The sequence below is a fragment of the Aphelocoma coerulescens genome, chromosome 1 (genome assembly GCF_041296385.1).
Source record: "Aphelocoma coerulescens isolate FSJ_1873_10779 chromosome 1, UR_Acoe_1.0, whole genome shotgun sequence".
NCBI classification, from domain to species: domain Eukaryota; kingdom Metazoa; phylum Chordata; class Aves; order Passeriformes; family Corvidae; genus Aphelocoma; species Aphelocoma coerulescens.
The window spans coordinates 114,831,433-114,855,260 of record NC_091013.1 but is presented as its reverse complement, the minus strand read 5'-3'; the positions used below and the strand labels follow the sequence as shown (position 1 = coordinate 114,855,260).

The 23,828-nt window shown below is 46.4% G+C and overlaps 2 protein-coding genes across 17 annotated transcripts in view; one reads left to right on the top strand and one right to left on the bottom strand.

Annotated features, from left to right (window-relative positions):
• GJA8 (gap junction protein alpha 8) overlaps positions 1-23,828 on the top strand; it is a 68,552-nt gene that overhangs the window by 7,362 nt on the left and 37,362 nt on the right. For 10 of the 13 annotated variants that reach the window (XM_069025149.1, XM_069025148.1, XM_069025147.1 and 7 more), the window contains exons 1-2: positions 20,202-20,290; positions 21,435-23,098. The gene's annotated coding sequence lies outside the window, so the exon portion shown is untranslated. Of the gene's footprint in view, positions 1-5,566; positions 5,703-5,900; positions 8,500-13,111; positions 13,392-18,868; positions 20,291-21,434; positions 23,357-23,828 lie in introns of those variants that run through there. The other 3 variants (XR_011153576.1, XM_069025151.1, XM_069025155.1) reach the window with 3 other exon arrangements.
• On the bottom strand, positions 573-19,171 carry GJA5 (gap junction protein alpha 5). Of its 4 annotated transcripts, XM_069025165.1 has the most exons (3): positions 19,082-19,136; positions 13,822-15,814; positions 573-3,407 (listed from the first exon to the last, which is right to left on the bottom strand). In XM_069025165.1, exon 3 carries the CDS (start codon positions 3,356-3,358, stop codon positions 2,246-2,248), a length of 1,113 nt encoding a protein of 370 aa, XP_068881266.1. In that variant the 5' UTR covers positions 3,359-3,407; positions 13,822-15,814; positions 19,082-19,136; the 3' UTR covers positions 573-2,245. The 4 variants fall into 4 exon arrangements, with proteins under 4 accessions (XP_068881266.1, XP_068881263.1, XP_068881267.1 ...); XM_069025162.1 differs by lacking the exon at positions 13,822-15,814 and having other exon boundaries at positions 19,082-19,171; XM_069025166.1 differs by lacking the exon at positions 13,822-15,814 and having other exon boundaries at positions 19,076-19,161.

Below are 23,828 nucleotides of genomic sequence, written 5' to 3'. Positions count from 1 at the left end.
TAAATTTCAGAGGAAAAACATAGCTAGGAGAAGAAATTTCTTGGGGCTGGGCAAATACATCTTAAGAGATTTGAGTACCCACAGGAACGCTGCGGAGATGGTTAGTGGTGGATTCTCTCAAGGCCTTGTCTCTTAAAAAGACTTCAGGGCCCCGTTACTGCATGGACAAGCAATCAGATGCTTGAGGGACAGGTTTTGCTTCCCTCTTCCTGCTGAGTTGTCCTCACATCCCAGGTGGCCTCTCTGGGTACAGAGGTGTGCTGGGATATGCAAGGAGATGAAGGGAGCAAGCGTTTGCAAGAGGATGGAAGCTCTGTTCTCTGACCAGAGCTCTGCTCTCCTCCTTCCTTGGTAATGCAGAGGCAGGAAGGGGAGCTGGGGGGGTGGTTCTGTCATCCAGTCAGTCAATCATTTCCCTGTGTTTATTATTTATCCCCTTGGCTGAACCCTCCCCTCATTCCTGCCACTCTGGGCAATGGGAATTTTTGTGATCTCTGAGCAGTGGAGGCTGGCGGGCAGCAGCTCATTCTCAGCCATGTGAGAAGAGAAACATCCACAAGGAGAGATGGAGTTAGAACTTTATTAGGAGAAACCTAGACATGACTGACTAAAATCTCACGTTAAGGAAAACACGCAGGTCTTTTCAGGATTAAAAAATACAAATATATAAAAACTTGCAAACAAAAACATGGTTTCCCCCGTTGAGTGTGAATGTATATTTATATGCACAGGGAGCTGTACCAAAGCTGTGTATCAGGAGCAGGGATTCACTTTCAGTGGCCCTAAGAGAGGGAATGGCTCAGTCCCCTCATCAGCTGGTCCCAGGCCATTCACTTGTGCAGTCCAGTGTTGGGAAGCTGTGGCCTGTGTCTGAAAGGGCAGTGCAGGGTGAACAACAGGGAGCAGCTTGGCTCTGTTTAGCAGATCTTTACCAGAGGGATGTCAGCTCTGCACTGAGGAAACGTGTCTTGAAGGGAAGCTGCCTGCACACCTCACGCACCAGACTCCCAGTGCACCCTTGGGCCCCAGTGGTTGCTCTGAGAGGCTACAGCAGTGGAAAGACCCAGTCCATGGGTGGCTTCTAATGCCATGTGTGCTAGGGATGGAGTGGAGAGGATGGCCTGGTGGCAGAGCAGAGACAAATAACTTGACCTGTGCTGGCTGGCAAGCTTGAGAGAGCAGGCAGGAGCTGAATGATGTGCAGGACCTGAGGAGGACTCTTTCTGCTTGCAAAAGATGCTGAAGTGTTTTGGTAGGTTGGTGTGAAGACACAGGCTGTACCTCTTCTGCAGATAAACAGAGGATGCTTTTCTCTCAAGTGGGCAGCTGGCAGCACCCTTTCAGCAGCATTCAGGTTTCTCGAAAGATGAGTCTCAAAAAGGGGAAAACCACTTTGTTTCCACATGATACTCATAAGATATCTTTTCTCACAGGAGAGTCTCTATTTCTGTTAATGGATGGCTTGCTTAGGATTGATGACATGAGTATCTTGGGAAAATTCCCCAGTCTTCATCAACTGGTCATCTAAGTGATTTCCCTGGGGCCAGTCTGCTGCGCTGACTTAGGAATGAGGAAGGGATTCCAATGTTAGGAGGCAGCCGTGCGCTGGGGACCACGGGTGTCCTTATTTACGGGGAAGAGTTGTTATATACACAGTGTCAAAAAATTCAAGTAGGATTTATTGTGTAGGTAAACTGGTATAAAATATCTGGGCTCAGGTAGAGAAAGGGAGGGTTAGAAAGAGCCAAAATGAAGCAGATGAGAAAGTCTTTCTTTCAGAAAGCCTACTGGTGTGTTTCTGCTCCCTGCAGGTGAGAAAAGCTTCAGCTCAGTATAATTGCCAAGCTGATGTTGCAAATGTTGAATAGAGACCAGAGAAGTAGAGGTCCAGTCGGTCTGTTGAATACAGTGGCACAGTTGGATACCCACTGGGCAGCCTCAGGAGTCTGCTGGCCTGTGCCCTACCTGGCTAAGGGTGGGGAGTCTTTGATTCCTGTGGGTCCCATGATGAAAATATGGCTGAGGGCTTCATATCCTGAGATTGGTGTCTCTCTTCAGTGCCTGTGGCTGCCCCTGCCTTGAGCTGTGAGAGGTGCTGTCTGCAGTATAATGATGAAGTTCGCTGGAAAGGATAGAGAGAGGATATTAAAACAGAGAGGTTAGGGGCAAGAGTTTGGAGTCCACTTTGCAGAAGTTTTACTGAGTGCTGGGACAGCTCCTTCTCCTCATCCCTGCTGGAGACAGGTCACACAGACAAATCATCCGACCTTGCCTTGCTGCTGGCACGGCTGGCCTTGCTGAACCGGCGTTTCTCGTTGAAGTAGTTCTCGGGGAAGGCAGGTGCTGCACATTCGCTGGCCACCTCTGGACTCTCCACGTAGCTGGACTTAATGAAGGGCCCTTCCCCAGCAGCATCCTCCTGGCCGTGGACCCTCTCGGTGGCGAAGTTGGCGGTGTTCTGCTGGGAGGCCATCTTGTTGCTGAAGGGGCTGATGAACTTCCCGTTGGGACTTGACAAGCACTGGTTAAAATCTGGCGGCGGGGTGTACATCTGTGCCCTCTCTGCCTGTGGGGCAGACTCCAGCCTGCCGGGGGCTGTGCTGGGACTGGCTTTGTAGGACCGTGAGCACCTCTCTTTGGCTTTCTTCCAGCCCAAGTGGTACAGCTCGGCCAGGCTGAGGAAGAGGGAGAGCACTGCCACAGCCAGCATGAAGACGATGAACACGTTCTTCTCCGTGGGGCGGGACACGTAGCAGTTGACGGGGTGGGGGCACGGTGCCCGCTGGCAGATGTACAGGGTCTCCAGGAAGATCCCGTACAGGACGTACTGCCCCACAATGAAGGCCACTTCCATGGCAGTTCGAATCAAAATGCTGTAGACGTAGGTGTTCAGCAGGCTGCCCCTCAGTATGATTTGGCCTCCTGATTCATCCCAACCAGCCAGCTTAGCCTCCTTCTCTGCCATGGAGCACTTCTGCTGGTAGTATGTGTCACCACCGTTTTTCTTCTCTTGGGCCTCTAATTCTGCCTCCTTCATCTTCCTCTTCTCCTCCATGCGCACCGTGTGCATTGCATGGCCCATATACACCAGGGAGGGGGTGGAGACAAAGATGATCTGCAGGACCCAAAAGCGGACATGGGAGATGGGGAAGGCCTTGTCGTAGCAGACGTTCTCGCAGCCGGGCTGCTGGGTGTCGCACATGAAGTCAGACTGCTCATCCCCCCAGGAGGACTCCGCCGCTGTTCCCAGCACCAGCATCCGGAAGATGAAGAGCACGGTCAGCCAGACTTTCCCCACCACTGTGGAGTGTTTGTGGACCTTCTCGAGGAAGTCTCCCAGGAAAGTCCACTCCCCCATTTCTGCTCACCAGGAGGGGTGAGAAGTCTTGAGAACTGGCCGCAAGCCTCTGTTGGGAGAAAACAGAGAGTGGTTCTGAGGAGGGTTAGGAAATGGCCAGCTGCTAATGGATGGAGTGAAATTTTTTTTTTTGTTGTTTTTTTTTTTTTTTGTTTTGTGTCAGAGGAAATGTTTTCATTTGACCTGAATTGAATGAGGTCTGCTTTGCTGAAAACTTTGTTTCACATGAAACCTTGTGTTGTGTTTGGGACTTTTTTTTCCTTTTTAAATTCAGCTACTGAAACAAAATGTGATCTTTTTTTACATAACACATCTACAGCCTGCTAAATGAGTTCCCAAAACCTTGAGGGTGAGCCAGATTTATTTGTGATTCAGAAAGTCCTTTCACTGTGATCTGCATATTGCATCCTCTGTGGACTTGGTAGTTAAAGCAGCATTCATCTGTCTGTAGACTGCACTCTGGGAAATCCTTAGTGGGCTGATCCCCTGGGAGATCAGACTGGAATCTACAGCCTGGCTTGAGCAGTGGCACTGTCATATGTTGCCTTTGTGTAATACCTGCACCAACACCTGGAATGTGAAGTGCTCGCAGCTCTGGGCTTCCTTTATGAGCTCAGTGCCACCACTCAGGCGCAGAGAAAACCTTTCTGTTGCCCACCTGCTCCCTGTCTGTAGATTTTGCTTTGGTTTTGCAGTGTTGCCAGCTGCAAGGGTTTCATTTACAAGCTGCAAATGTTTAGGGGAGTGTAAAGACTTTGGTGGGCTGTGCCAGTCCTGGAAACCTAATTTGCTGCTACCCTGTCGTGCCTCTCTGAGAGGGAACTCTGCAAAATCTAAGTGCTGGGTCATGCTCCTTCCTCTTTTCTTAAATTCTGAGGAAAAATTCACAGTTCCGATGAAACAGACAAAGAAAAAAGCCTCCTTTGAAGTGCCTCCCAAGGACCAGTGACTCCTGGGAAGTGCTGTTGGTAGGTGGTCTGATGACAGGAAAGGTTTGCTGGACTGGGAGTAAGGTTGCAAAGCAGAGATGCAGGAGAACTTGCTTCAGTTTTGTTTCTGGCCCTGACTGACTGTTTCTGGTCAAGTCACTTAACCTGATGGATAAAAAGAGAGCAGTGTGTTTAATCCATCTTTTGTGGGGCTCTGTGGGAGAGCTTGAGCAATCATTTGATCCAGTTATGCTCACCATACTTACCTTCCCAGGGCACTGCAAAGCTCTCCCTAGTGCATGAGTTAAGGGCTGGGTGCTATAAAGTGTGCACTATTACCTTGGAGCTAATGTCCTCCCACAGTAATTCTTTTAGAAAATAGCATTTTAATAAGTAAATGTAAAAATAATCATCATAATGAAATATTAAAAGCACTAGTCAAGGTAAATCCCAAAGCCACAGGGACCAAATTGTTAACTCTCCTTTATTGTTCCTTGTCCTGTCTTTAGGAGCCAATTATTTTTATAGTGCAAAGAACATTTGTGGAGAGTAGACACTGTTAAAAGCTGAAAATTTACTGCAGCAATATTGTGTAGATTTCCTGTGAGCAAAAGCTGGAGAACAGATACACTTGTTGAGGGAACAATATCCTCTCCTCTAGTTACGTGAGTGATATAATTTAACGTAGCAGCACACACGATAATTTATCCCATAGTTTGTTCCTGTGCTGTGTCCAGCTGCAAGGATGGATGGGACAAAGATCAAAAGTTGAATCTTTAAATTCCCGGTACTGCTGAGGGCTGCCCTGGGAAAGGTGAGGATTGCCCAGGTATGGAGACAGGGCAGTGGCCACTTGCTACCCCACCACCTGTCAGGAGCCATGTGAGCAGGGAGAAGGGACATACAGGAAGCAAAAGATGGGCTTTGGCTCTTTCCTGCCCTGGCAGGCATGCTGCAATCATGCTGATGGAGATCCTGGTGGCTGCTTGGCATATGCAGAAGCTTTGATCTGCTGCCAGCCCAGAGCTGGAGGAGCAGTAACACAGAAACTCAGCTGGTCTTTCTGACTGCTCTCGTCTGCACTGGTGAAAACTGGTGAATGTGTGGGTCTGTCTTACCCTCTGAAATGGCTTTGGTGCAGTTACTGCATTCTGGAGAAACTAGCATATGGCTTCATTCCAGGAGCACCAGGGGATTAAATACAGGCAGATAAATCAGTGATGGGAAATATTTACAGACTGTGGCACTGAAATCAGTGTGTTTGCTTTTTTTCCCCCAGAGTGCAGACAAGGCAACCAGCTACCTACAGCTCAGTGTTATGTGTCTCCAACATCAATATTCTCTAGCACAGCTGTATGTGTGGAATATTCCTTACAAGGCAGCATGAACAAGGGTGGGTGTCCTCACTTTTCCAGGTGGGTTTATATTGTTTACACATGCCTTTTCTTGTTTCACCTTGCTTGGTAAATATGAACACAGTTCTCCCTGGCTCTGCCAAGGCTGAGTTTTTTCTTACTGCCATGGGGAAGTACAATCACAAACTGAGCCCCTCTTCCCATCCATTCTACTGTGTGCAGGTTGTTTGGGGATTTACAATGGCTTGTTTTCCCCAGGGAAGGCTACTAAGCCTAGACACTTGCAAATTGTAAAAATTAGGATGTGCAGGACACAAAGTAAAGCAAACGTAAGCGCAAGAGGAATCCAGAAATAAAAAATATGAACGGATGTGAGAAGAGCAGCGATTTACCTGTCTCACACATGCACAGAATATTTTAAGAGGCTGTAAATCAGGATGATCCAAGGCTGGCAGTTGTGAGGCTTAGGCTAGAAAATAGGGACATTTCCTCTGCCCTGCCTTGCACAGACTGTCTAAAGAAGGGACTGCCCTGAGGTGCCTCCTGACCGTCCTGCTACAGCCCTGTAGAGAGCTGAGATGGCTGCTGCAAGCGTGTTGGTGGCCACGGGGGAGCAGATTTTGGAAACCAAGAGGAGTTTCCCTCCTAGAGCAACATTTTTGGCTTAGACATTTGATACTTATTAGCAAGCTATTTTTGCGGTGCCAGACCAAGGGTCTTCTAGAGCATCTAATTCTCTGCTGCCAGCAAGAAAAGAAGGACTGTCACCTCCTGACAGCTTTTCCTGGCTATGCAGAGTTGCCCCTGACCTAGCCTTTCTCCTCATAGCTTTACTATTCTTGGGAATTTTCCATATAGTTCCTTTTCCTCGTTCCCAGACTACTGTTGCCCTCACATGCTTTGACCTCTCAGCGTCTGTGCATCTGCAGCCTTTTATATTCCTAGTTTGGGCTCAGTTGGACAAATCTTGTCTCACTCTGGTGTGACTGGGTAAAAAACACCTCTGGATATTTTTGTGGGGTCTCAGCACCTGATAGAAGACCGTCTTGGCAGCAGGGTCATGCATATTCATGAGCAGACGTGGGCTGTGCCACCGCCCTTCCATGCTTTCGGCTGGGAGTTTTCTGCTGGATCCACATGGGAGCTGGGCGCCGTCATGAGATCCTGGCACCGGGAGACGCGCGTGTGACACAGAGCAGTGCAGCTTGGCACAAGCCCAGCGGCGTGCCCAGCCCAGCCTAATCATCACCTGGAACGCCGCTAAAGCTGAGGAAAGCTGAGCATCGCCCCGCAGGCCAAGCATGGGGTCTGCTCAGCTCCGGACTGCCTTGTGACTGCCAAATTCCACGATAAAAATACCCCAGCGGGGACGGCACCTGCTAGTACGCCAGGCTGGCTCGCCAGCCACGGGCTGCTCTCTGCCATTCCTTTTTTGCACTACCTTTATCTGCGGGAGGGGGAGTGTCTGTTGCCCTCTGAGCAGTTTTGCCGATCCTCTTGGTGATGCCATGTGCTCTGAAGGACAGGCGAGCATTTCGCATCACTGCTGCTTGCTCCAGCCAGCACGCTTGTTCTGGTTGGAACTAGCCAGGGCTCCGATGAACGGCTAGGAAATCCACACCAGAGAGCCAGGAGGGCTGTTCCTGTGCAATCATCTTTATATGAGTTTATTTCCCTGGGGGTGGTTAGGAAGAAAGTTTTCCCCTCTTTAGAAGACAGGCGAGACTATCAGCAGTGGTATAAATAGCTGAGCTCAACACTTCAAGCTAGCTTTTCCCACAAGGAAGGTGACAGGAGGTCGCCATCTCTGCAGGATGTTTCTAAAATAAAGTGGAGAGTCTGATTATAACACTGTTTCTGCTCTCCCTTGCTGGGCTCACCTCTTCCCCTTGGCAGATCCCAGGGGTGCGTGGAGAAGCTCTCTGAGGAAGGCTCCTTTGTGTGAGGCAAGCACAGCTCCTAGGGAGGGGGAAAGTATTGGATTCAAAGCCATTGTATTTTTGCCCAATCTCTGTGCATGATTTGCTTAATCAGGTACAAACGTGTGTCTCTGGGAATTAATGAGATTTCACAGCAAAGCAGAGGGCCCAGGATGTTTTAAGAAGCTCACAAGCCAGACACATGGCTGTGTGGGGAGGCCATGCAAGAAGTGCATCCCCTCCAAGCTACTGAAAGGGGAGGCAGCTGTCCCCTCTGGGTACTGGGCACGTGAGCAGTGACATTGCAGTGGGGCATCCAGGCCAGCTGGGCCACGGTCAGTGCCTTAGGAATTGCTCATGGCTTTCCTCCTTCCAGCTGTGTTATCTCATACCAGGTCCAGGCCAGCCCGTGGCACAGCAGATAGAGATCATGGTGGGTGTGTGGGCAAAGATCTTTGCCCTGTGCTGACACTTGTTAGCCTGAAGCCAGACAGAAGTGGAGCCCACACTGCCAGACTCCCACTCACACCTGTAGGCACTTGGGAAGGATACTTCCAGCTCTGCCCTGGAGGTTGGTGGATGCTACTTTACTTAAGGATCTCCAGCCCCTTGTTGGTAGCCTCACAGCATCTCATGCAGTGTTGATGTTGTCACCTCTGTCTTGCACATAGTGATCACTGGGGTACAGTAGGGGCAAACTGCTTGTTTGAGGTCACTGTGTTAGAGACAGTCTGGGGACAGAGCTCAGGGGTTGTGACTTGCAAGACTGTGTCCTTTTTTCTACGCAGCACTGCCTCTTAAACTTCATGACAGCAATACAACACTGTTTCTACAGCACATCTGCTTCTACAGACCACAGCCCTACTCTCCTCTGCCCTGGGACAACACCGTCTTGGTTAGCTGAGAGAAAATCCTCTCCTGCTGCCCTTCTATAGCAGGTACACCTGGCAGAACCAGAAGCTTTTTGTTTTGTGTTGTTTTGTTTTGCCTTGTGGGGACATGTGGCTTACAACATTAAATGATGACTAGAGTTAGAAATGCACTGTGCAGAGTGGGTGCAGTGCTTTGGATTACAGAGGATTTGTGATGCTAAAGCCCACCTCAGCAGGTATTTTTTGTTCAGAGTTTACTGGCATTGGCTCCTTCCTATGGATATACAATAGGGAAGCAACAACCTATGAGGCATTTTTGTCCAAACACCATCTCTCTGGCTTCATATATGCATGTATATGCTTATGATAAGTTTCTGCCTGAAACAGGCCATTTCTTTAGCCAAATTTGTAACTCTGATCTGCACATGAGCCTGGAATAAATAGTTTTGTACTTATGCTTTTAAAGAAAAAGAATTGACGTGTTTGGAATAGGTTCCATTCTAGTTCATTGGGTTGCAAGCCCTGTGCTGAGCCAATATCAGAGTGACTTTGACTCGAGGACTGAAATCTCATGTGAGAAGAACAGCTCTGTGTTAACAGCTCCTGTCCTAGAAGACAGACATTCAATGTTTCTTATCTTTGTGCTCCTCCCAAGTTCACTGCAATTTCTGGAAGGGTCATACTGGTATCCAGACCACTGCCCCTACTTGTAGTTGCAGACAGCTTGTTATTCCTTGACGAGGTGTGCATTCCCCCTCCTCTCCAAATGTGGAAAATCTCAGAGTTCACGAAAAAGAGAGTGGGTGAGAAGATAAGGGAGTTGAATGACCCGTCACCTCCTACACACACAGGCACACACAGGCACACAACCCTGACGCACACAGAGACACAGATGGAGGGGAATCACTCAGCACCTTCAAGTGTGTACATCAGGGATGTGTTACACACACAGATGATAATAATATGTAGAATATTTTCATCTGAAGCGATGGTAGAAGCTGCAGACTCCCAGTCAGTTGAATTTTTATTAGTTGTCTGTCCAGAACATCTAATGTTATTCCTCCCTCTGTGCTTTCATATATCCAAATATTAGGGCCAAGCTCTGCCTGATGTAGTCTCAGGAGACCAAGAGCAGAAGAGACCTTGAACTCAGATGAGTCAAGCTGAGGGCTGAATTTATCCCACTATCTTTGAAAAGCTGGCATCAAATAGTTACATGATAGTGGCATCCAGGCTCACACTTAAAATGCAGGGAGCACCTTCTAGTTCTCTTGGGATTCTCTCTCTTTGCCTTTGAGAAATGTGGGTCCCTAGAGACCCCAACAGATGTGACAAAACTGGACTTGAGGTAAACTAAATGAAGGGTTACTGTGCTCTTTTGCTAGGAAAAAAACCCATAAATTCTCTCTCTAATGTAAATGCCGGAAACTTGATGCTGTTTCCAGTATCTTTATCTTTGCAGAGAGAAGCTGTATGAATTTGCAGATGATGGTAAATTGGGCAGCCTAAAGTGGGTGAAATACAGGTGAGGAGATAGCCAAAGATGGCATAGGGAGCTCTGGAAAACAAAAACAAGCTGAGAAAGTTGGGGGCTGCTGTAGTAAAAGTATTCCTGAGCTCTGCTGAAAGAAGCTGATCTCAAGTGCTGCTCAGTCAGTGGGGAAGGCTGGTGTAAGATGTGCAGTGATGGCAGGCCTCACATTGGGCACAGTATAGCAGCAACAAAACCTGCCCACGTGATTTTAGGCTGGTTCGTAGCCTGCATGAAATGCAACTTGTTATAGTGTTGAAATAAAACAGACTGGGGAGGTAATGGGAGAAGGAGAGAGCTCTCATTCAGACTTTTCCCATCCTTTCTTCCTTCCTCTCACTGCAGCATCTCCCTGCCTATCGGTTCCCCATGGTTTCCCTCAGTCAAGCTCCCCCAGAGAGCCTTGCCTCAGTTTTTTGGCAGTTTTGACCAGCTAACTCTATACAGCACCCAAATTGCTAATGCTTTCAGCCTTAGAAAGGGGAAATTTTCAGCAACTATCTATTTCCCACTTATTTCTACCTTGTCAAATCTCATTTCTTCTTTCTTTCAAAAAATCTGTAGGATTCTTTTTACATTCCAGCCTCATTGCCTCAGTCTGGCTATGTGAATGGATTATTTTTTGTACTCAGTGTATGTACCATATACATATATGCACACCCCCCCCCCCCTCCTTTTGAAATCAACTAATACTAAACCGGCAAAGCCCAGCGGTAGGGAGTTAGGAAACGCTGGGGTTACTGTTCCCAGTAATCTTAATTCAATCTCTTTGTGCCTGTGCCTCTTAGAGTCCTTAACCACATCCTCACATTGTCACCTCATTCTTTGCACAGGATGCCTGCCTTGTTCTGTGCCAGCCTGGCGGGGGCTTTCTTTAACAGCAGCTATTCAGTGTTTTGTTTTCTCCTCATTGTTCAGTGGGTGGCCTATGCCTCATTTACTGTACATTATTCAAGTCCAGCTCTAAAGACAGAATTATTAGTTTCCTCATGGGTTTTCCTATGGCTTTCAACACAACAGTATCTGATCGCTTCACAATTATAAATCTACTTACTTTCATTACCACCCAGAGGTGAGGAGATGGTAGTAGATCAACTGTGCAGCCGAGGAACTAAGGCAGTGAGAGATTACGATAAAAACTGTTCATTAGTTATGGAAGCTCTTTGGTGACGTTGCTAATCTGTTGGTGCTTTTTTTTCCAGTGTACTTAGCACTGTGTAATGGGTATTCAAAGCAGAGCTCTGTCTGCTTTGTGCTGGAGTGGGAGAGTTTATCACTTCCACCGGTTGCACTATGTGTAGAAATCAGATATCCAAAAGACAAGAAAGGGGCATTTGTGGGGAAATGTGGCTTAAGCGATTTGCCCCATGATGACAGAGGAAATTGGAGTAAGAAGCAAGAATTAACCCCCAGTCCTCTTGGATAGCTTTATCTGATTACAAACTGGAGACAGGTTTTTTCCCATCCCACTATTCCTTCCTTTCTTCACCAGACATCTGAGTGCAGCAGAAGACCCTGGAGCTTTGCAGGGGTCACCCTTGCCAGACTGCTTCACTTTCTGAGCAACCCTGTGCCCTGACCAAGGCATCTGTCAGCTTTTCTGCTTCTAAGGGACAGCAGCTTCATATGGAAATTCTCAGCCATTCTCAAGGCATATTCATAATGACATAAAAAATGGAGAAAAGCAGAAATGTAAGAGTAAACCCTGTAGTTCTTACATTAAACCCCCCTGATCTCTCTTCAGAGAACACCAGAGAGACGTAAAAGTGTGCATCTCTCTGCTCATTGCATGCTGGGTGGCATGAATATTTCTTTGTTTCAGGGAAGATCTGGCATGCCAAGTATGGTTCACAGAGATCTCTCTGATGCTTATCAATAGCAATAAAATTGATTCCTCTCCCCCCCCTCACCCCCCCCCCCCCCCTTTAATGAATTCTTAGCCCAAAGATTGAAGTCTCTCTGTTGTCTCCTGGGAATTATTTCTAATTTTAAGCCTCTGTCCTCGTGCCTCATACAACAGCACCCAAAGTGTGGAGCAGTCTCTGAAATGTGCTCCCTAATAACATAATGTAGTGCTGAATTACTCATTCCTCCTTGCCTATTTTCAATGCTGCAAGGTAAGTCAGAAGATGGGCAAATGTGTGCAGAATGTGTGAAATCTGTCTGAAGGTCAAAAAGAGAAGAGAGGCTAAGGTATGAAGTTCTGTATTTTCTGTCAGAGTTTAAATTTTTTAATGCCTATAATACTAAAAATATGGTGATATTATATACTGTTGAGTGGAAAAAAAAACAACCACCCCAAATACTTATAGTAACAGGAATACTTAACATAGTTCCCAAGCGACCAGAGCCTGATGAGTATTTTAAACCCTGAAGCCTCAGGAATTCTCCTAAAGTACTGCTCTGCTCCCAAGGAAAAGGGGAGCAAAGTTGGAAATGTGTTCTTTTCTCACAGTAGATTTTGAAAACAGCAGCAAATGCAGAATTTCTTGTCTCCTGGTACAAATCCTGAATACTGTGAGGCTTCTGAGTAACTGTTTAAGCTGCTCCTAGCTGCACACACATATGCACACATATGTTACATGCATGAAGTTCTTTAGTTTTAAAGAGAGGAACACATAGCAGCAGTAGGGGAAAACTCCCACAGACACTGCTTCACCAAGGAATTTCGATGGGTTTGTCATCACAGAGGAAGAGGTCAATGCTTGAGCCTCATTCAACACAAGACTTTTTTAGTTGAGGTTTATCCAGAAGAGCCACTTATATCATCCTCTAAAAGTTTTTATTGTATTTCAAGGACAGAGGCACTGCCTCAGTTTACCTGAGTTGTTAAAACCAGAATGCCACAAAGCTCCTCAGACATGACAAATGAGCAGCCAAACAACCCTTTAGGAAATCAAAGGAGCCACCACAGATCTGAGGTGGCAATTAGTCAGCAACCTTTACACTCAGTGAGATTGCTTCTTTCCAGCTGGGTGTATAGGGGTACTGTAGTCTTAAGGTGGGCTATTCTTTGAAAAAGCAGTGTTAAATTATGGAAATGTCATTGCATAATTATTCCAAGTACAAGGAGGGGGGGGGAAGTTAGGAAGGCAAATAAAAAGAAGCAGCAGCTGCTGGTGTGGGAGAGGACATTTGTCCCTTCAGGTCTGCGTGCCTCCTTGCTGAGGCTGCCATGGGCAGTGTCAGGATGGAGGAGAAAGGCATTCCCTGGCGGCGCGCACAGAACGTGTGACTGCGAGATACCAGCGAGGCACTTCTCTACACTGCAGTTACATTCCCAGGCTCCATGTCACAGACCAGCCAGGACACAACACTCTCAAGGAGAAGAAGCTGCAATATTTTGAAAGCATCCTGCACACTGCAGAACATAGGTGGTTAATGCAGGCACTTGATAAAGTGTTTGTACCCCGAGAGCCTCTCCTAGGTAAGAATTCCCTTCACCACTGTCCCCCGAGCAGCTTGAGAGCATGCTGAAATGGGATCTGACAGAAATGGCAATTTGCACTTTATACTGTCTGAGGGAGGATGTTTGGGGCTCTTATCCAGCTTTCCTATACATTGGAATCTATTGGTATCTATGCTCATCGCAGGGAAGTTACTTGTTATTTCTGTGACTGCCTGTGGAAAAACAGTTTAATTTTTAAAATGTCCCAAGCCCACCATGTTACTAGTGGGAATGTTTTGAAGAGAAAATGAAAGAAAAAGTAAATTTTTAAAGTTATTTTTGGCCATCCTTCTTTTCCTGCCTCTCCAAATCCTTTTTCTCCCTCATGCTGTTTTCCCCTTGAGTGTAATAATTTGATCTACCACCAGCACTTCTGCAGTTCAGTTATTTCCCCCTCATGGTTGCTTACCTGATTTCCAGTATCTTGTCTTCAGTCTCCTTTCCTTGCTTTAGCACTTTTCCTTTTTGTAGTTAAGTTGAACTCCTTGTTCTCCTCAGTTGCTTCGTTTCATTCCTTTAATATGGTTCTCTCTCTCTCTTCCTCTCTTTTTCTCCACCCCCTTTCTGTGTCACTTTGTCTTCCCCACTGCCTCTCTGCCTTTCCCCCTCTTCTTTCTTCACCTACTTTTCTTGTCTCTCCCACCCCCTCCAGCCTAATCTTTCTATTTTCAAACCTGGTTTCCTGTTGTTTTTCCTTTAAAGACCATGGATCTCATTCCTCCCTCTCCATTCTCAGCCTCTCCCTGTGCCACCCTCCCCATGCCGACAGGATGCATTCGCTGCTGGCTTTGCGCGGTCCCTTCCAGTCGCTGCTGCCACTGTTCCTTTGCACATCTTCCCATAGATATCATTCTATGGTCTAAGCCTTCCCCAAACCAAAAGAGACAGGCTTGCCCCACAGTTACTCCAGCCTGACCCTGGAAAGCTTTTTCTGTGCAAGAAGAAGGACAATTCAACCAACAAAGGGCATATTTCTGACTCCTTCAAGCTTAATCTGGCAAAGCAGAGTTCATGTGGAGAAGGGTCTTCCACCTCTTCAAATCACACAGAGCTTGCTCTGCTAGCTTGGACCGGGGGCCCAGCACAGCTGCAGCTTTGTCCTAAAGGGCACCAAATGCTTCCCAGGGACTTTTTACATGCCCTTTACTGATAAATAGAGAATAATCTGCCTGTCAAGAGAGGTGCTTTTTGTCACACCACCCTACCACCACCTCCCCGCACACACAGTCAGATGCACGAGCATTTGGGCCTCTCTTAAAAATGTTTTTGACATATCAAGTGTCTGAAGGTCTTGTATTTCATGTATGTGTCAAGCTGAGCCTCTGATTCCACATCAGGAATGGCCCAGTGAGGAGGTAGAATCAGAGATGCCTTCTGGCTTTGGTGAAGGTCTCAAAGAACCGGCGGCAGGAGAGCGAGATTTGCACAGAAGACTCTGCTGACCTGAGCACTGACTTGCTGCACACAAGCTTTGGTGGTTATCCCTCCAGCAATCCTTCCCAGGCTAGATATCTCCCACCCAGAACAGTGCCTGGTGGTCTCTATGCATCAGCAAATGCACATCAGGAAACAAAAGCAGTCCAGGGACTAAACCACAGTGCTGGCAACTCTTCCGATAACTTTTCTCTCACTAATTCAATATCCCCTTTAGTCACGAGATGGAAAGCCAGTCTACAAAGCAACAGTTCTGTGCAGAGACTACCTCTGGAAGCATGTCCTATGTGGACACTCTCACTCTGAAGTTAGGAGTGCAACTCTTTTCCAGGAGGGCTGTATCCTCACTGACGGTTAGTGCAGGATGCAGGGCATAGAGTGCACAGTAAATTCCCACAGCAGCTCAGTAACCTCCTGGCATGGAGAAACCTGTAGGCATTTGCTGCTTCATTTCTAACTTTATTGAAAGCCCTTCTGTGGGTTTAAGGGAAATAGAAATGTTTCTGGGGTTGTTTCTCCCTCTCCTGTGTGGCAGTTGTGTATGTACAATGGAAATTCATGGGAAGGAGAATATTATTCCATTTTTTTTTTTTTTCTTTCTGGAGTAATTTCCATGAAGCATTATTATGTAAAGTCATGTTGATTTTATGCCAGTGAGATTGTCAAGGAATTCATCATAGAAGTGTCCAAAAAAAAGGTGTTAATAATACAGGTCTAGCTCACAGATGGCTTTGGGATAGGCTAGGGATAAGGCTTGTCAAGTGTTTTTCACATGCTGTAGAGAGACAGGTCCTGTGAGAGAGCTGTCGGAAATGCACTCACCTCCCTGTGTGGCTGACACTTTGCTCTACACTGAGGGTGATCAGGTCTGATTCTCCCTCCTCACTCCTTTGTGTTTCCTGTCCAAGTGTTGCTCCTGAGTGGCATGCAGAGGTAATCCTGAATCCAGCAGATACAGTCTGGTTCTGCTGAATGTACGAGGGAGGAGAGGTTTCTGTCCAACACGTGCATGGTGCACAAGACGTACCTGCTATGAGCTCTTTTTGTTTTGGTTCTGGTGGTAACTATCTGGATTTTGATGCACAGAAGGGAAATGGTAGAAAGCAGACAGGGAGGCAAAAGACAGAAGGGTGTGTAGAGATGTTGTATGGACACTTCAGCCAGCCCCTCAATGTATCATCTTCTCTACTGCACCCTCTTCAAGGGAAAACAGAGGTGCCCTGGCAGCTTCTCCAGCCCCTCAGCTAGAAAAATAGCTGGTTTGCCCACTCCTAAGCATGGAAAAAGAATTTTGGCTCCCCTTCCCAAGAGCCTCTTATGCAAAACTTGTCTGATTTGAGTGAGGAGAGCAAGTGGAAGAGAATGCTCCCCCAGACAGAGGGAATGAGGAGAACAGCTGACAGCTTGCCATGTGCAGCTCGCAGATCACAGCAGTTTGTGATGCTGTGCAATGGATTTTGAAGGAAAGCAGAAACAAAGCCAGGAGGAAAAGGGAAAATAAGACAACATTTACTATCTTTTGATCAAAAGTTAAGAGCTTTCTTGGATTATGATTCCTAACCCCCTAGATAAAAGAAACATAGCAGACCTTATCTACCTGGAGTTCAGTAAACCATATGATATGGTGTCCCAGAAGAAACAAATTAGTGTAGAAGATTCAGTTGAGGAAGACAGGGATTATTAAATAAATCCTCAAGTGAGTAAGAGACTGACAGAACTGATACACCAGTTCCTTAATAGGCTGAAGGGAAATCATCTGTGAGGCTGCTTAAAGATTGCTCTTAGGACTGGTCTTTTTTTATATTTCTGTTAATTACCTTGGCACGGAAAGTAGAAATACTAATGAAATCTGCTGATGAAACAAAGCTGGGAGGTATCATGAGGGCAGAGGTGGATTCCAGCACTACAAGAGCTGAAGGCTCTTTCTGACTGGAGTGATCAAGGTGAGATTAAGTGGGAGAGTGCAAAGTCACACACTAGGAACTTGTTGCTTGAAGAGTAACAGGAATCTCCATCTCCCAGGAGAGACAGATGGAGAAAGATGGGGAAAGTTCATGGTTCAAAGGAGGGGGAACCAGCGATGCTATGTGGGGGTGAAAAAGGCAAGCAAACTTTGAGGATGTAGCAGCATTTCCAGTTGCAGTGAGTGGAAGTAATGTCATCTAAGAGGATGAGACTTCTCCAAAATAGTGTGTGCAGTGCTGCCTCCCCACATTCAAGGAGGATATTCAGCCTGGAGCAGGTGCAGAGGAAGGCAGTGGGGTGGTCAGAGAGACGGAGGGTATCTCAGCCAACTGTGTGTTTACTTATCAGTCACAGCAGTAACTGCACAGAGATATTTGAGCAGATTTGAAAATAGATGTGGTACCAGTTTGAGCTTTTCAGCATTAATTATTTCGCACTGAACTTCATGCTAGTGCAGCAACATGAGGTAATTAAACCACGGTGTGATGTGCCTGCAGGGTGAATACTATAAGGGAGCTTAGTTACTTAGTCTGGCAGAACAAAGGTTAAGAGAGGAGAGATTTGCTGCCTATAAATACTTTTAGGAATTGGGGGCTGGGAAAGTAAGTGCTCAGGAGAGAGCAGAGCTACATAAGCTAAAGGACAATGTGGCACAAGAATAAATAGATATAAATTGGCCATGAATGAATTTAGGTTGGAAATTAGAAGGTTTCTAAGCAACAGGGCAGGGAAGGAGGTGCTGGAACAGCATTTTAGCAGCACAAGTTAGGGTGGAAACCTAATGAGATTTAGGACAGAGTTTAGTAAGTTTAGAAAAGGCCATTTGTTTTGTACTTGCCTATTATTCAAAGGGATTGAACCTGATAAGCCAGGAGGTCCCTTTTTCATTCTATTTCCTGTACTTGCCTTATTGCCTTATCACATCTGCACCCTTGCACACAAAAACCAGGTAAATCTGGAGCACAGTTTGTGTGATGAGTTTTTCAGCATTGATCCCATGGATATTTAATGGAGGGATTCATTCTGTGCCTGGGATTTAAACAAGCAAAAAGAGCAAGCCAAGACAATGTATCGAGAAGTCTGCAAATATGCAGTAGTGTAGATGAGAGCTCACACAGGAAAGAACTTCTTCACATAAAACAGATGTTCCCAGAGCATCTGGCTTTGCTGGAAGGCTGTTTCAAATGCAGGTAGATGCTCTCCTGAGATGTGAAAACTGAAAGAGATTGTCTGAAGGGAAAATGTCTTATGCATTCCTGCCGTTACCGAGGGCTTTGTCCTTTGGGAGGAGGTCAGGTTATACTGCACTGGGAAATTCCAGGAAAAAACACCACCCAACAGTATTTGATGTTTGAGTTCATGTCTGCTGCCTGGCCACAGCACTGCACTTATTCTGGTTCTTCATAATGTCCCATGCTGGACAGACACCTCTAGTACCTTCTCTAAAGCACCAAAGGATGGTGCCTTCCTGGTGAAACATTTTATCTCAAATCCCCATGCATGGATATGATTGAAAGAGAAGGCCAGAGAGGAAAGTTCTCTGTTATACATTAGACCTCTGGAGACAGTTTGAAGGCATCCTCCAGCAGGAGGCAAATTCCCAAGGACAGGCTGGGCCCAAGGGAAGAGGAGTAGCGAAGGCCCCCAAATGAGAACAGTTTTATAGTCACAGTTTCTTATTTAGTAAAAAATCCCAAATTATTCCATCTGGATGGATGTTTTCCTCTTCCCAGCCCAGAGTACCATACCAGCACAGAGTGAGGAAAAGAGGAAACAAGAAACAGCAAGGTGTGAAATATCACTGTGTGTCAGACTCATTTGCCAGTAAAGTTTTCAGCAAGAAAAACTGGAAGAGGTTTTCATCTCACTGAGGAGAAATTTCCATCTATCCCAAAGTAAATGCTGGGTTGTCAGCTTTATGTTATTGGAAACAAAGTATGGCCCTCTAACCTTTCCTGCTTCCACCTCTCAACTCTGCAGCATCTCTGAGTAGTTGAGAAGTGCTTTGCACATAATAATGAAATTGCAGCTCCTATAACACCCTCCTTGCTTTACAGGTGAAGGAACCAGACCATGGAGAGCATAAAGGATTTGTCTAAAGGATCAGCAAGTCATTTTAAAGCAAGGAGTCCCCATCTATCTAGCCACCAGACATTCATCTTGTCCTGCAAACTTCCAGCTAGCTGAATTGCTGCTTGACAGAAATATGTGTGTATACATATATACATAGCTATGTTTCCCAAAGAAGAAAAGAAAGAACAGACCTTTACCTCTTTTTGCTGAGCCTGCACAGGTAGAGAGAGGACCAGGTAAAGTTGACTGAAGGGTGGGGTGAGCTTTAGCAGAGCCCTTTGGTTGTGCTGGAGCCCACCTCTCTGCCAGTGTTCGGCTCCCAGAAGAGATCCTGAAGTGTCTGAGGGAGGACACTCTGGGCAGGGTGAGCAAACCCCAGTCAGCTCCCAGGAGCTCAGCCTGTGGTCTGACACTGTCTCACTGGCTGGAGATCCCCTCCAGCCTGGAGGACCAGTGCTGGGGGAGACTTGCTCCTGAGCTGTTCCTGACATGCACTGGCAGCTGTCTGCCTGCTATTCTTTTAAAGGGTCTTCGTGGATCAGGATAAAATGTGATCTTACGCAGACGGCATTGTAAGCACAACTTGGCTCAGGTTCAGCTCTTCCTCTGGCTCCCAGCTACTCTATTTTTATTGAAGGAATTTGAGGCTATCAGAAAGGAAGTCAAATTGTTTTAGGAAAACAATAGAAAAGCAACTTGAAGTTTATTAGCTTCCTGCCCAGGGCCTGTGACCAACTTGTCAAACTTATTAGCATGATGGCAGAACTATTTATTTAAAAGGGCTAGCTACAGGACCCACAATTTCATTCCTGTTTGGGCCTTAGTGAAAACAAAGGAAAGCCATAAAATAATATCTGAAAGGAGCAGATGGCTAACTGGTAAATGGTGTGAGTAAGGTTGGCCTGTGAGCCATTTGTGGTGTTCACCAGAGCAATGGCTTTTGTGGGATTTGTTATCAAATGAATACCTGGGCTTGCAATCACAGGCCAGTCCCATCACCCCAAATTCCTTACTGTGGCTCAAATTTTCAAGTGGAAGCCTCACACCTAAGAAAACAAATTTGGCAGGAAAAGGTCTTCATTTAGAGCTACTGAAAGGAGTGAAACAATGCAGCAGGTCTGCAGAAGAGCTAGGAATAGAGCCCAGGTGTCCCTGACCCTGTTGGACTGCTGGAGCCCCTTGACTGCAGAAAATATTTATATCCTTCAGAAGCAGCTGCAGTCTGCTTCCCCATCCAGCTCCCCCAAAGCAGCCACACCATGAAGTCACTGAATGCATGCTGGCATGTGGCTGGTGAGAAGAATGGGCAGCCAAACCATCAGAGTCACGAGCACAAAGTGTCTGTGAGCCTGAGCCTTCCTGAGGAGCTGCATTGTTTGCAATGAAATGAGAAGAGAATAAAACAGGTAACTGAGAAGCATTTGCAAACTTTACCCAATGCAAAGCCACATCCATTTTTCAGAGGGCCCTCTGCTAACTGAGTGTTTGACCAGCTTCCAGGGAGGATATAGGAAGAACTCACCTCTCCTTTCAGGGGTGCAGTCTCGAGGAACTCAGGCGCTGAGGTACTGAGCTCGCAGAGCTATGCACACAGGCTTTGCACAGCTCAATAACCACTTTTTAGATGAAAGGAAGAAGAGCCTACCTCAGAAATTCTCTTCCTTCTTCTCCTCATTAGCTTAAATAAAAGCGGGAATGCAAAGCTGCAGTTTTCTCTGCGGCCTGGGGCAATGATGCGTCTTGTATTCACAAGTGATAGAAGATCTTGGTTTATAGGTTCTTTTTAATTTATCCAGGTTAGGTGTTTCTAAAAGAGTCAAATTGTGTGCATTATCTCTGGAAGGGCCTAAGAAACTGGGTCTTAAAAACTTGGTAATTTTAATGTAAATGCAACAGTCTTCCATTTATTTAAGGTATCCTTGCAGCTTTTAGAAGGTTTCTGTAATTTTGGTGCCTCTGAGATACTGCCTTGGTAAACAAATCAGCCAAAGGAGGGCACCGAGCAATGCAGCATCCTAGTTCATTACAGTTTGTAAGTGTTTACTTAAAATTAAGTACATTCTTGAGTTGCATTGATTGCAGTGTAATTTAATAGTCTGGAAGTTAGGCACCCTACACTGCCAGCCAGGCTGGCTTTCCTGGGGGAATTCCGAGGCAGACAGCAGATAGTGGATATACTTCTCCATAGCCCCTGCAGGAAGAGATGCCATGTGCAAATCGCATGATGGTGCTCTGGCAGCAGAAAAATACTATCTTTGCACTTATTTGGGATCTCTGTCATCTGGGCTGGCATCACTTAATCTGCGCTTTGTTCTAGTAAGTAGTGTGTCAATCCTGAATGTGAGATGTGAGAGTCTTTTTGTCAGTCTCTCAGGACTGCTGGACTCTTGGTAGCCCCTGAGGCTGAGATCCTGCAAAGACTTGGTCATGTGCGTAACTTGATATAGTTACAGCTTGGGGCCATCTGTGTGGGTAAGGCCCCTCTGTGTGCAAATGTCATGGACTGGAAAACGCTGTAGATTGTTGAAACTCCTGGTTTTTTTCTTCCAGGACCCAGCATGGTTTCTCAGAAACTTCTGGAATGACAGTGGTTCCTACCCTGGTGGACGCATGGATGCTGTGGGACTTCTTGCCCCAGAAGGCTGTGACATGCAGCCATGTGGTGCCAGTGCTGGCACTGAGTTCCTGGGATGTGCTCTCCCGTCCTGGAGTTAAGGAATTGTGCTGCTGCAAGATTCCAGCTCTAAATCTTGAGGCTTTAGGAAAAGTCTGGCAAGGTGGAAAGAATCACAGGCACATGTCTCTTCCTAAAGCAAGCTGGAGGGTAGAAGGACCTCAGCCTGCTCTATACATTCTCCACAGAGGAAAGAGAAATCAGGACTAGCATCTGCTCTGAAGGAAAAAAATCTCTAGAGCTTTCCCTGGAAGTCAGCTTCAGAGGAAGAAACAGTTGAAAGGATTTGAGGGAAAAGAGACACGTGCTTGGATGATGGTGAGTGAAACTGAAAAGCAAACAGCCTGAGTTATGGGAGGCTTCTCAGATGGTACTTATTGCTCCCAGCCAGCTTTTTCTCTTTTGTGATGGTCTGAAAGAATCTCAAGGCATGATGTCCTGGGTAAAATTAAGAACTTGATTAATTGCAGAAATCCATGAGTAATGGTTCTTCCCAGCAGTTTTGTGATGTGTGTTGGCTGGATTCTGAAGCCTTCTCTAGAGTAAATCACAGCAAATGGAGGGGGCAGGAGGACTCAAGCAGATTAGAAGGGTGCATTTTACACTAGAAGACCAAATATCCATGCGTGTGCAAGAGCTCACAAGTCCAGCAGTGCTGTGGGGCAGGGAAAGTGCCTTTCAAAGGGCTTCCCTTTTCCAAAGTGTGCCATGAGCACCGTGAGAGAAGCAGGCAGGTCTGCTCTTTCATGCTGCACTTCTGTGTGGCTGCATGAAGGCAAATCCTCCCACAGGGATGCATCAGGCACATGGTGTCCTGAGGATTTATCAGAGGGAAGCTTGGAAAAGATTTGTACCCAGTTTTGCTTTCTGGAAAGGTGAAGGATTTGGTCAATTCAAACCTCCTTAATTGTTCTTCTGGACACCTGGGTTTCCTGGTAAAACCCTGTCTGACTTTCTACCAGGCCCCCCTGCCCAGAGAGGTGAGAGGCTGCAGAGGAAACAGGTGTGTGCATGAGTCACCTGCAGCCACAAAGGCAAGGGGAAGTGGTGCCCTGGCTTCTCCCCACAGCCATGAAGGGAGCCCTGCTGGCTCTCCAGGTGACCACAAGGTCATGCTTAAAGCTACAGGGAGTGGGGAGGAGGCTAGGGAGTTCTCTGAGGACTGAAGTCCTGCCAGTGGCCTAACGTAGAGGTTTCCTCACTTAGCTTCCCATTTAATTTAGTTTGAATTCTCTCCTGGTGCTCATACATAGTGCAATGCCCTGCTCCACATAAAGCCAGGCACTGCATTCTCACTGGGTCCTTTGCATGCTGGAGCTCCTTGTTTTTAATGCTAAGTGGAGGCAAAGATGAAGTAGGACCATAGGACACCTAACAGAAAACTCCCCAAAATTGCTACCTATACTGAAGTGTTTCATTTGTGGGTTAATGTTTTTCATCTCTCTGATTTGGTGATTGACAGGTGATGTCAATATGGGCTTGCACTGTGCAGAGACTCCTGTATGAGCTCATGCAGAAACCTGGGGATAAAATCTAACCAGTAAGTGATGTCAGACAGGACTGTGTCTGTTTGCTGATGTTTGTAGTTTTCCTTGAAATGGTGAAAAAGGAAGAGATATTTAAACTTGATTGAAACAAGCTGAAGTAGCTATAAAGTCATTGGTTTTGCTCTGAGTCTTGCAGGTCTGTTTGGCTTCTTGTTGTGAAATGTTAAATTTATTTTCCTTAAAAACTACCCCTCAGGTTCAACTGGGATATGAAAAAATAGCTATCAAAATAAAAAGCATTTTTTTTCCTGGTTGGGAGTGATCAGTTTCATCTTTCTGTGTGTGAGAAACAGAGATGCCTAAGCAGTGCACATTAGTAGGATAGATGGTTTTTGCATGTGATACCCATGTGATATGGCAAAGGGGCTTCCTATAATTATCCTATGCCTGTGGTAGGAGAGCAGTAAATTGGTTCTTTCAGCCCAAGAGGAGCCCAACACTGATTTTTCTGACAATGCTCTCAGTATTTAGGAGTGTTGTCACCAAACCAGAGACAGCACAGGATGTGGCCACTGAAAGAGCACTTCAGAAAACGAGTGGCAGTGGTTAAAAGCCACACAAGACTGCTCACAAGAAGCAGAGAATAGGGAAATGGGAATCCTTGATGTTGTCTGCTATTCCCACACTCTTCCCCCACTTTCCTCTCAGGCCAGATTTGTAAAGAACCATGTTTGTCCCTCAGGGAAAGTAACAATTTAACACAGCAGGGAAGGAAGAGGTTTT